The 13,578-nt window shown below is 22.2% G+C and overlaps 2 protein-coding genes across 2 annotated transcripts; one reads left to right on the forward strand and one right to left on the reverse strand.

Annotated features, from left to right (window-relative positions):
* Positions 1-9,012, forward strand: PY17X_0804500 (conserved Plasmodium protein, unknown function; the record flags this gene model as incomplete). The annotated part of the gene is made up of 1 exon (XM_022955643.1): positions 1-9,012. One exon carries the CDS (start codon positions 1-3, stop codon positions 9,010-9,012), a length of 9,012 nt encoding a protein of 3,003 aa, XP_022811895.1.
* A 681-nt stretch (positions 9,013-9,693) lies between these two features.
* On the reverse strand, positions 9,694-13,173 carry PY17X_0804600 (methyltransferase, putative; the record flags this gene model as incomplete). Its single annotated transcript, XM_022955644.1, has 1 exon — positions 9,694-13,173. One exon carries the CDS (start codon positions 13,171-13,173, stop codon positions 9,694-9,696), a length of 3,480 nt encoding a protein of 1,159 aa, XP_022811896.1.
* Positions 13,174-13,578: the final 405 nt, after the last annotated feature.

The following is a 13,578-nucleotide window of genomic DNA, read 5'->3' on the forward strand; positions in this document are numbered from 1 at the left end:
ATGTATAAATTAAGTAATATAAATTCAAGGGATATAGAAAATGCAATAAATTTCCATGACAATTTATCTGAAATGATAGAAGAAGAAGATGGAGAAAAACCAGACGATATTAGTCTGGGCACAAGTGAATATTTTGATAAAATTGATATTCTAGAAAAAAGGATTGAGGAAGAAAATAAAATCATAGATATTTTTAACAAAAGCTTAGATGTTAATGATACAGAATACAATAAAATTATGAGTTATAGCAAATTATTATCTCATGATGTTGATAATAATACAGAATCAGAAGAAATAAAAATCAATGAAACCATAGAAGAAAGAGAAAATTTCGAAACATCAAACATAAATATAGAAAAAAGGAGTAATAATAATTCGAATACAAATCTTTATCAATATAATGAACATTATGAAAAGAACGAAATTAATGATAGCCAAAGTGATGACATACAAATTAATAGCACCAAACATAATCAAGATACAAATACGAATCGTTACAAACTTCATTTGTCAAAAGAAAATATTCCAGAAAAATTAGAAAAAGTAAAAGTAAAAATAAATAATATAATGAAAAATGTATTAAAATCGTATAACGAATCATATAAAAAGCAATATATTTCAAGATTACTTCAGTTTAGAGACATAAATTGTATATTTAGTTGTATGTTTTTTACATTGTTAATAATATTTTCTTTTATGAATGAATGGATGGGAATTCTATTATCAATATTATTATTTATGATATCAATGCAATTAAAATATGCTCTTTCTAATATGGCATTGTTGAATTCGATTATCGCAATTATTTTAATATCCATAGCTACAGCTTTTTCATATGCGAATATTAATAAAAATGGGATAGTCAATATTGTTGTAGGATTAAATGATAATATAAATATAAATGCAAACAGAAATTTGCTAATGCTAGAAACATGCCTTTGTCTTTTATATGCATTAATTTTATTTACATATATGATTTCATTGAAGGGTATAAAAAAATACAGACAAAAACATATTTGGATATATCATAATGTAATCACTCTTTTTAATTTTCTTGACGTATGCCTTATTTTTTCATTTGGAGTATTAGCATTTTTCTTTATATTTATAGCTTTAGAAAGTAATTTACTTACAATTTTTTCTATAATATTATTTGTAAGCAGTTTTTTAACATATACTTTGCGGTCATTTAGTAATATTTTAATGCTAATCGTTCAGACGAGTTTAATAATAACAAATCTTATTATAGTATCTACGTCTTTACCCATAAATAATCCAATAAATAATAAAATAATAGTAAATATGCAAGCACAAGGAACGAACAAATTACTTAACAATATTTATTTATTTTATATGACATATTTAATATTTTTTTTGGCACTTAATTTATTATATACATTTTATGTTTTCTTTTCAAATAAAAATTTTTTATCTAAATTGTTTGCTCAAAGAAAGATATATTTTTCAAATGTCTTTCCTTATTCCACCAAAAGTTTTAATGAATGTGTTAATGGCGAAATACATTTTAAGCAGGATAAATATTTATTATGTTTGGGTGATAATGACCAAATATTGTACGCTTATAAACAAAACAGTAAAGATGTAGAGGTAGACATACGCAAATATATGTATAACGAATTTCATTTATATAAACAACTTTTATTAAATACAATTATAGACTCTAACGATTTAACAAATGAAGATATAAATTATGCAATAAAACATAATGCTAATGAAGGAAATAATAATCACCATTCAAATTATCAGAAACAAAAAAAATTCAAAAATAAAACATCCAAATACAATAATAATGGAAAAGGAGATGTAGTATTAGATGTAATTGATACATCATCTGATATGTCCAGTAATTCTCTAAGCATTGCTGGTGAACCAGAAACAATAACAAATAAAAATGTATCAAGTTTTGATGATAATAATAATAATAATAATAATACTAATAGTTACAAAAATATTATAAAGAAAAATTCTCGATTATTACTTAAAAAGGTAACAAATATTCAAGATGAAAAACTAAATAAAAATAAACGTAAGGGTAATAAAACCCTAAATAATTACTATTATCTAACAAATTGCGAATATTCGAATAGTGATTCAAATTCATTGTTCTATAGCAAATATTCACATATAATTGGGGTGTTAGTAAAAAATTATGACGATTTAATATATTATTTGAATAAAAAGAAAATACTTACTAAATTAATTGAGTCAGAATCAGAAATCAACAATACAGATTCCAAAATAAATGATGAAGGTTTTAATAATTTAGGAAAAAACAAATTCAATGAATTGTCTATGTCAAGTGAGTTGAAAATAGATACAAATATACTAAATGATGAAATCATAAGTAATTGTAGTAATATAAAGAAAAATGAAACAAAATCAAATCCTCAAATGAATGATATGCATAATATAAGTAAATCCATCTATGATATTACCCCATCATATAAAAGTGAATTTGATAGTAATAATCTAAGTAATCAAAATTTGATGGGTACATTAGAAAAAACAAATGATTCATCTTTTTATTGGATAAATAAAAAAAAGAATGTTAATAAATCAAATTCAATATTTACAAACTGTACTAATGAATATTTTAACATACCTATTTATTCAGCATCTCCAAACGTTTCTCCAGATAAATGTAATAAAACGAACGAAAACTATTTTTGGTATTATTATCCTGGTATTATTGATAGAGTATATAATGAATGGTTGACATGTAAAAATTTAGATTGTAAGAAGTTTAACAACGATTTTTATCATTTGCTTAAAAATTCAAATGAAATACAAAAATATTTTTATCAAAGTAATAGTATTGAAAAACAAGGTGACATCAAACTATTTGACATTACACAAGTTTTAAGTAACAATATAAATATTATAAACAAAATTGTACAACCTTATTCCCCCTTAAAATCCTCATCACTTTTAAGTGGTGATTTATTACCTAATAATAATAATGGAAATTCATTAAATGGAATAATAAATAACTTTTTAGAGGATATAAATATCGATGGGGATGATATCTGTTATTTTGATATATCTAATATGCAATCCTTTATTGAGGATAATAATAATAATATAAACTTATTTTTATCATCTTTAGCTCCAAATCATAGCACACACGAATTATTAAATAACCACATTGCAATAAATTCTTCCGATATTTTACAAAGTCTTATAAAAGAAATAGATGAATATACTCAAGAAAACAAAAAAAATACTAATAGTTATTATCAATATAATAACAAAATAAATGATCATGCAACATTTTTATTTAATGATTATACTTATAATGATTTAGAAAAAAAAAGGGCACACGTTTTAGAAGAAAATAAGGAGAATTCAATTTTATTAAATAATTCATATGATTATAAAAACAAAAATAACAATATAAAAAGTTATAACATCAATAATATAGATGCTATTATAGAAAATTGGAAATATAATAAAATTGATGATATAAATATTTTAAAAAATAGCAATATTAAATTTAATGGTTTTAGTTTACAAGATGCAGATGGTACTTTAATACAAGACAAATACAAAAATAATGGTGAAAATATAAATTTCAATGATTTATTAAAATATGCAGAAACATTAATTATTCAAAACACGGGAAATGAATTCATGAAGGAAAGTTTTGCAGACGCCTTATCTAGTAATTTATATTACGAATCGGAAATTGAACTTATTAATAATTTTGATGAAATTTTAAGTAATTTTATTAAAAATGTTAAAACTGAAAAAGTTAATTCACTTGCTTCTTCGAATATTATGGATAATAAACAAAATGATGAAGTACCAACTTATTCAAACACTAGAAAGAGTGCATATAAAGAAAATATTTCAAATATAATTGACAATTCGAATAATAATGAGCAATTTCATCAAAGTCTAAATATGCAAACACTTCAAACTAACAAGAGTGATTCTATGACAAAAAATAAAAAATGTACCGATATATTAGACAATATTATTTCAGAATCAAATACGCCAAACAAAGGAATGTATACCACTAAAGAATTAACTGATGTAAAAAAATTAAATATTAGAGAAATTTTAACATCTCCATCAAAACTTGATGAAATTACTATACCAAAGACAAAAACTAAAGATAGTATTGAATGCCTTAAAAAAGAAATCAAAAACATTAAAGAGCTTAGTGAGTTACCCTATAATTCTTTAAAGGAATATATTGATAACGATCCAATTTCCGAAAAAAGTCAAACCAGTAATAATAATTTGTTAGTTGAATCCTGTTTTAATCTATCACCCAACATAAAGGAAACAAAGCATAACAATGAGGATATTCTAAGTAGTTATAGTAATGTAAAGGATGAAGAAGATAAAAATAAATTGAAGGAAAACGAAAGTGAAGAAACTGATGAAATCGAAAATTTGTACAATTCTATAAAAGACTTAGAAAAATTAAAGGATACTAAATTCATGAAAAAGACAAATGTAAACAAAAATAAAAGTAGTGAAAGAAGCCATAGCAACTGTTACAGTAGTAGTAGTCATAAACATCACAAAAAAAATGATAAAAAAGAAAATAATTTTGTTGAAAACTTTTGTATATATAGCAATAATATAAACTATGACTCAAAGAAAAAAACACAAGGAAAATATGATGAACATAAACAAATAATAATAGATCAATATGACGATGATAATTATGAAAAGGAGTATGGATATAATTCAGAATATATAAAACGAATTGAAGAAAAAAATTATTCAACTAAGAATATATCAAATGATAATATAAGTAATAGTAATAACTTTAATATTGATAATTATGATCTTATAAAAAATTTAAAAAAATATTTATCCTCTTCTAGCAATATAGGTATAGATGACAATGAATTTAATGATACCTTCCTATTAGATTATATTAATAAATATTTAGAAAATAATAATTCATATAATATAAATATATATAATGAAGTAGTCATTAATAGGAATAATAATAAAAGGGAAAATACCAAAGAAACAGAAGTAGACAAAATAAAACATGCTTATAATACATCAGAATTCATACACAAATTAAAACAGAATAATAATGATAAACAATATATAAAAAAAAACAATACGTTTCTGAAAAAAATTGACTTATTTAGTAGTTTCAATGAAAAAAATAATTTTTCAAAATATTATGATACATATGATGGAAGCAAATTATTTAAAGAATTAGACAAAAAAAGAAATAAAGAAAATACATTCTTCTCAAATTTATATAACAATAACTCAACAAATTTTCTTAATATGAGCATGTTGAAAAGCAATTATAGCAACAGTAATAGTTGTGATAATAATTTTTTAAACAAAACTGATGTTTTAAAAAACTGGAGTTATAATACAAAACTTATTAATCTTAATGTAAAAACTAACGAAGAAAAACGTGATATATCTAACATATATAATGTTAAAAAATTAAATACTTTAGAAAAGATAAAAGAAGACATAATGAATTATATCCCAATTAAATTAACAAACTTAAAAAAAAACGAAAACCATACAAATTTAGAAAAAAATATATCTAAAACAAAAATGAATAACCCTGTTTCATGTACTGATTCGTTAAGTAATAAATATGAAAATTTATATTACAATATAAATGAGAAAAACAATTCTTTATTTTTCTCCAAAGATAAAAAAGCTTCTAATAATTTATTTAGCATCAATGAGAAAGACGAAAATACTATTAAACATAAACAAAATTTTAAGAACATTACTAGCGGAAATGATGATATATATAATAGTATATATAATTTAGAAAACTCAAATAAAAATAACAACATTGAAAATTCAGGTTTTGAATTAATAAAAAATGAAAACCATTCACAAGAATTTCAGAAAAATCAAATGAGCCAAGAAATTATAAAAAAACCAAATATAAATTTAATAATAAGCAATAGTCCAAATTCTATTCATAATCTTGGTCACCAACCAACCCAAAAAATATCAAACATTCTCAACGATAGCAAAACCATAAATATAGACAAAATTGATATACTTGATAATAAAAATAAAATAAAAATTTATCAACCTAATAAAAATATATTTAATGATGTTTATGGATTTCGAAATAAAATATCAGAAACAAACTCATCAACAGAAAATGATTTAACCGAACTGTTAGTTGGTAGTGATATGTTTTACGAATCTTTTAAATATAAAAGTGATGAAAATATTGATTATTTAAAAAAATATACACATTTCGAATTATATAATAACGAAGAAAATGAAAAAAAAAAATTTACATTTAATAATGTAAATGATAATAATAATAATTTTATAAGTTATGAAATTAAGGACAATTCGAATATTGTTCAATCACCAGATGCAAAAAATAATATAAATATTCAACAAAATAAAGAAAAAGAAATTACAAAAGGAAATAAAAATTCAGAAAAATTAAATAATACTTCCATACTTTCATTAAACGGAAAATATTACCTAACCCATCAAAATATGTATAACGAAAAATCAAACAGTAGAAATAGAAGCACATCAACTAATTCTTTTTTTGTGAAAAATAATAATTCTTTTGAAAATAACAATTCTTTTGAAAATAAAAATTATCCAGACTCAGAAAGAAAAATTTCGCACAATTTTTTCAAAAAATTTAATACGCATAAATATTCTAATGATTTTGAAATAAAAAATGGACAAACTATAAATTTGATTAAAGAAAATGATGAAACATTAGACAAACAAATAGATGAAATATTAAACGAATTAAATAGCCCCAATAAAATTGGTAATCAACTAAAAAATGCAACAAAAAAAAATACTAATTCCAATGATAGCAGCAAAAGTGATAGTAGTAGTAAGAGCGACAATAATAGTAATAAAAGTAGTGCCAGCAAAAATCAAAGCAAAAGTGAAAGTAACAGTAATGATAGTGGAAATGCATTTGGTAATATGGGGAAAAAAAAAACATCTAATAATAAACAAAAGCAATTAAAACATAGTGATACTTCAGAAAAAAATACATACAAAAGTAATGAAATGATGCTATCAGGTTTTTTAAAGAAAAACAGATATAATTTTTCAAGTGAAGAAAATGAAAAAGAAGAAAAAATGAAAATTAAAAATAGATATTATAATAAATGCCGTATAATAAACAATGAAAAAAATGTTAATAAACGTATAATTAATTCATTCAATAATTCATATTATATCCAACATTTTAATAACATAATTAGTACATATTCATGGTGCCCTAATAGTATTGATTTAGAAAAAAATGAATATTCATTAAAAAAAGATAATATATATATGGATACAGGCAGTACTGAAGATAGTGATATATCAGATACAAGTAATTTTGTCAAAGATGTGATACATCAAGATTCCAATTCAAGCATGTCATCAAATGCATCTGAATATTTTGAAAATAGAAGTTTAACAAAATGGGAATCACAAAAAAGTTTGCAAAATTTACTAAAAAATGAAAAAAAAATAGAAAATAATCAAATCAGCGAATATGAAGATGCTATTAAACATGTCGAAATAAATACAAATGAATCTTTTATAGAATTAATCAAACAAGGTAGTATTTTTCCTAGTATTAAAATTAACTCAACCACAAATGAAAATAATGAGGAAAATGATGAAGAAAATAATGAAGAAAATAATGAGGAAAATAATAAACATTCATCAAATGACCAAATTTATAATCAATATAAAAATAAATTGGATATATTTAATTCGGAAACATATTCAAATACATCTAAGCATGTATTAAATAGTAGCACACTAAGTTATATATCTAAAAAAAATAAAAAACAAGACATATTTCTTAATACACCACAAAATAATATTAGTAAATATGATATACAGGTATTTACAGATGATGGAATTAATGATGAATATAATAATCAAAACTGGGATGAAGTAAATAATGAAGTTAATCAAGAAATAAATAAAAATTATATAAAAAACAAACATGTGAAAAATAAGGAATATAAAATTACCAATTTAAATGAGTTGAAATCAGCTTCATATAATTCTTCATATCAAAATAGCAACATAAATGATACACAAAAAAAGGATAAAATAAATCCAATTTGTTATCATGATCAAAATGATTCATCATTTTATTCTAATAAATCAGATGAACTAAAAAGTTCTAATATTGGCATAAATTCAATGAATATATATAAGTTGCCAAAAAATCTTGTAAGTAATATTAATTCGTATAACGTATATAAAAATAACAGTTTATCTAATATTCCATTTAATGAGTTTGAAAAAAATGATATAGTTGTTCAAAACGTTAATGTAAATCCCAACATTTTGTTCGAATCAAAATATATTGAAAATGTATTTAATAGTCATGAAAATACACCAAGTGAAAGTATACAGAAAAGCAATTTAAAAACTAAAAAGAATTTAACGAAACAATTACCAATTAATCAAATTAATAATAGCAATAAAAATAACTATAGTAATATTAGTAATAGTAGACGTAGCAGTATTGATATATATCAAGAACCCCAAAATACCAAAACATATAATTTAAATAATAAATATAAATCAGAAAAAAAAGAGACACAAAAAATGCAAATTCTAAATACACATGAAAAAAACCTAAATTCTACAAAAAGAAAAAATAATACTATAGTAACTGACACTCAAAACGATCGCAAAAAAATGTTTATAGAAGAACTCAAAAAAAAACTACTCGAAAAAAAAAATATAAAATCAACTAATAGTATAAAAATAAGTAAAGAAAATAAAAAATACAATAATATAGATTCTAAAAAAGATACACACTATAATTCAAATTTGAAAGATTATAAAAAAAAAAAAAATGAAAACATTCGAAAGATAAACAGTGAATCAATTGAAAAAAAAATAAATCATGTGCCAAAATTACAGGATATTGGGAAAATTCCCTATTCAGCGAATAATTTTTGCAATATTATTAACAGTGATGACGATGTAGATCAAAACATGTTCGTAAATATGGGTTCAAAATAAGTCTGTATATATAATACCCCTTGATGATTAATTCTACGAATTGCATATCCTTTCCAAGACATAATAATAAACAAAATAAAAGTACTGTTTTATGTACTTAACAATGCATACAAATTATACTTTTACATTGTATGTTTTTTTTTTTTTGTTCATGTGACATGGATCATTTGTTTTCCATTGTCAGATCTATATTTTTATGTATTAAACTTTTATAGTTATTTTTTATATTTAATCGTGATAAATTATAATAAAAATATAGTAACATTAATAATCACATATATGATTAAATTGTTTTAATACTATTTACGTAAAGGCTTTTTCCTTTCATTCTTTTTATGGAATAATAAAATATAGGATTCATGTAATTATATAAGTTGAATAAGATAAAAAAAAATTATAATTAAAAAATTAAATATTAAAAATATTGTTCGGTTTTCTTTCTATTTGTGAATTATATTCAACATTTTTTGAAAAATTTATAAAACAAAAACAATTTAAAAAAAAAAAATTATAATATTTATGTTAGCCATATTAGCGAACATATTTTTCTTTTAAAATATGACAGTTTTATTGTAAAAAAACTATATGTGTAAATTTATATAAATATGTCATGAGGATACATGTGAGAATATCTCCATGTATAAAATGTATGCATATGCCAGTGGATACATCCCTCGAATTTTAGTTTAATACGTAAGGAAGCATCATAATGGAATTTTTATCAATTGTAATATCCACGTAAATATTTCCTTTGTTCGATGGAATAGCTAAAATTTGTTTATTTTTATTCAATGTCAATAATACATTAGGTGAATATTTATTTAGTTGCTCAGTTTGTTTTATTGTCTCATTAGTTATGCTATTTATTTTTGATTTATCTACTTTTATTAGATCCAATATGACATCACTTTTGACCCATATAATGTTTGTATCACCAAGTGTGCTATTATTTTCTTGACCAATATTGTTATGACTTGTTTCATTTTTATCATCCTTAGAAATAGGAGTAACATTTTCAGTTTCTTTTTTACATAATACGTTTTCATCTAATTCATCTTTTGTTTCTTTTCCATTTTTATTTGAACTACTTTTTTGCATCACGCTTTTTCTTTCTCCTATTAATTTATTCATATATGAATCAAAATCAAATACTCTTTCCTTATTTTCATAAACAGTAGAAAAAAAATTTTTAATAATATCTTGCCTATATTTTGTATTTAATAAAAAATCATCTATATTTTTAAAAAAATTCATAAAATTTATGCATCCACTATAATTAATCCTATAATAATTTTCTACATTATTTTTTTTATTTTTATCCACTTGAATTACTGTTATTCCAGCACTGATAATTTTTAATTTTATTTTGGTATAACTTTCCAAAACATTTTTAGTATTATTACTAACAAAATTTATTTTTTTAATACTCGAATTTATTCTGTCATTAATTCCTAACTTACTAGAATTATTATCATCTTTCAAATGAATATATAAATTATCTTTTATTGATAAAAACTCATCATTTAAATTAAAATACGTTTTTATTTTATTTAATAAATCATTTGATTTTAATAAACTTTCGTAGTAATTTAGAGGTATATATTCTTGTTGTTTTTTCAATCGTTCAGAACCAACACACAAATTGAATTCGTCTTTATATTCGTAATTTGTATACCGTTCTTTATCAATGTTTACCATTATGACTTTCTCTTCTTCAACCTTTTCTATGTCTTCCATTTTTCCAACTTCTTCCCATTCTTCCTCTTCGCTTTCTTCTTTCTTTTCTTCCTCGTCGCTTTCTTCTTTCTTTTCTTCCTCTTCGTATTCTTCTTTCTGTTTTTCCATTTCTTCAAAACTTGTTTCATTTACATTTTCATTGGCAACATTATTGCCTATGTAATCGTTCAATTTTTCTTCACTCTTTTTATTTATCAATTCTATGATATCATATCCTGATGAACTTGAGTTTTGAATCAGAAGGTTTTTCCTTAATATGTTGCTACTTCCTACTACATTATAACTATCAGTTATTTCATCCATTTCTCCATTTTTGTTATTTTTTATTATATCAAAATTATTTACCATATTATAATCATTCATAAATTCATCACTACCTACCATATTATAACTTTTAGTTATTTCATCATTTCCTATAATTTGTTTTTCTGTTTGTACATGGTTATCGTGGGGTATTATATCATTATGTTCTTTTTCGATAGCTTCAGAAATTTCATCAGAATGGTGTATATTATTAATTTTATCATTGGCAGAAGTATCCATATTTTTGTTTATTCCATGTTTTTCATTTTGTTTTTCATTTTGTTTTTCATTTTGTTTTTCATCTTGCTTTTCATTTTGCTTTTTTTTTTTGTTTTTTTTTTTTTTTGATTTTTTATTTTTATACCTACGAATGGTTGCCTCTTTTTCCAATTCATTTAAATCGGCCCCTTTTGCCTTTATAATATGTTTTATCACATCATGTTTACTTCTTTCTTTCCATTGGACTTGTCCACGTTTTTCAATTAAAGCGATAAAAAACCCGCCAGCATTATAATGATGTGGAAAAAATCTTTTAACATATTTTAAATTAATATTTTCCATAAACTCTTTATTAGGTGTAAACATGCCATTTTTAATTTTTTCATATATTTTTTTAAATTTTTCAGGTTGAATGTTTTTTAAATAATCAATAAATTCATCATAAGTATTAAACCATTTGTCATCTATTAATAGTTTCCATTCTGTTAAGCCTTCTCTATAATTTAGTTTTTTAACTAATTCATTTTCAAAGTTAATTAATTTTAAAGATTCACTATTATGTAACAAATTAAATACTTCGCATATAACTGCTTCATTTTCAATAGGATTTAATGAGCAAGTACTATATATAACATATCCTCCCTCTTTTACTAACTCAATTGACCTTTTTAAAATATTAACTTGTAATTGAAATAAATTATAAGCATTTAACGGATTCCAGTTTATCCATATATTTCGATCTTTTCGTAATGTCCCATCACCACTACATGGTACATCACATAAAACTGAATCAAAATATATTTTCTCGAAACTATCATCTACTTTATTTTTCAAATATAAATATGGAAAACTAACTGCATTGTTATTTGTTACAATTAAACAATTACTATGTATATTTTTCAAACGATGAAATAACATACAACATCTTTTAAAATTTGCATCATTTGCAACAACAACTCCTGTAGGGTTATTATTTGATATTAAATTTTTATATTCATTATATAAATTATGATCAGCATTTAAAATATACTTAAAAAATTCATCATCATACAAATTGTTTTCTAATATATTATAGTAAGTTTTGTATATATTTTCTTCATTTATTGGATCTTGAACGTCAATTTCTTTCTTTGGATTTTCCATTGCACTATGGAAAGTATCAATGCTATCGTTTAGCACTGAAAAGGCATTATTTTCGTCATTTTTATTTTCTTCATTTTTATTTTCTTCATTTTTATTTTCGTCATTTTTATTTTCGTCATTTTTATTTTCACTGAGTTCACTACCTTCACCACTTTCACCACTTTCGCCATCACCCTTCCCAATCTGTTTATACAATTTGCCGTGGTTATTTTGAATAAATTTATTTATTAAATAATTTTTACTTTTTTTATTAGCTATTAAATGCATATAATCAACTATTTGCGCTGTTTTTGATCCAGGAGCAGCACACATGTCTAAAACAAAAAAGTTTTCTTGCAATTTCAAAAATAGAACAGGTAACATACTTACTAGTTCCTGTCTGAATATATACCCACTTTCATTTAAATTTATTAAGTAATTATATAAATTTTTATAATTTTCATCTTTCTTTATTTGTGATCTTGTTAAATAAATTTCATAAATCTGGTCATCTTCATTTAATTGTGTTATAGAGTAATTATTTTTACATATGCCTTCTAACTTTTTTTTTATATTTTCATGAATAAAATTGTTAAATTTATTATTCTTTAAAACCCTAAAAGTAATGGGCAATTCTTTATTTATTATTTCCATAAATTCATCAATCTCATTTTCGTTAATTATATTCTGGCCTATGTAATAATTAAAAAATTTATCATTTTTTTCAAGAATATTATTACTGTTATAATAGGTTACATCATTTCTTCTTTCTTCTTCCATCTTTTTTATATAGCTTTCAAATTATATATATACATATATATAACGTTTTATAAAAAATTAAATTTTACAGTTGTTTCTGACTTAACACAAATGTATCACTATATCGTTAAGTTAGTATTCAATTTCTCGCATATATATATAATCTTTTTATTTATAATAAAATATTTTTCTTATTTGTTCTCTTTTCAAAATTTACATAAACTTATTCAATTTTTTACAATTTTCAAAAACATCATTTCAACATATTATATAAATAAACAAAAAAAAAAAATATTTATTTATATTCAAGAAAATATGCATAATCAGTTTAAAAAAATATATAACATGTTATATATATATTGTCGCCGAAAAAACCTATGAGTATTAAAAAAAATATTATTATCCCATTACCTCATAGCCACATGA

The sequence above is a fragment of the Plasmodium yoelii genome (assembly GCF_900002385.2).
Source record: "Plasmodium yoelii strain 17X genome assembly, chromosome: 8".
In the NCBI taxonomy this organism is placed as follows: domain Eukaryota; phylum Apicomplexa; class Aconoidasida; order Haemosporida; family Plasmodiidae; genus Plasmodium; species Plasmodium yoelii.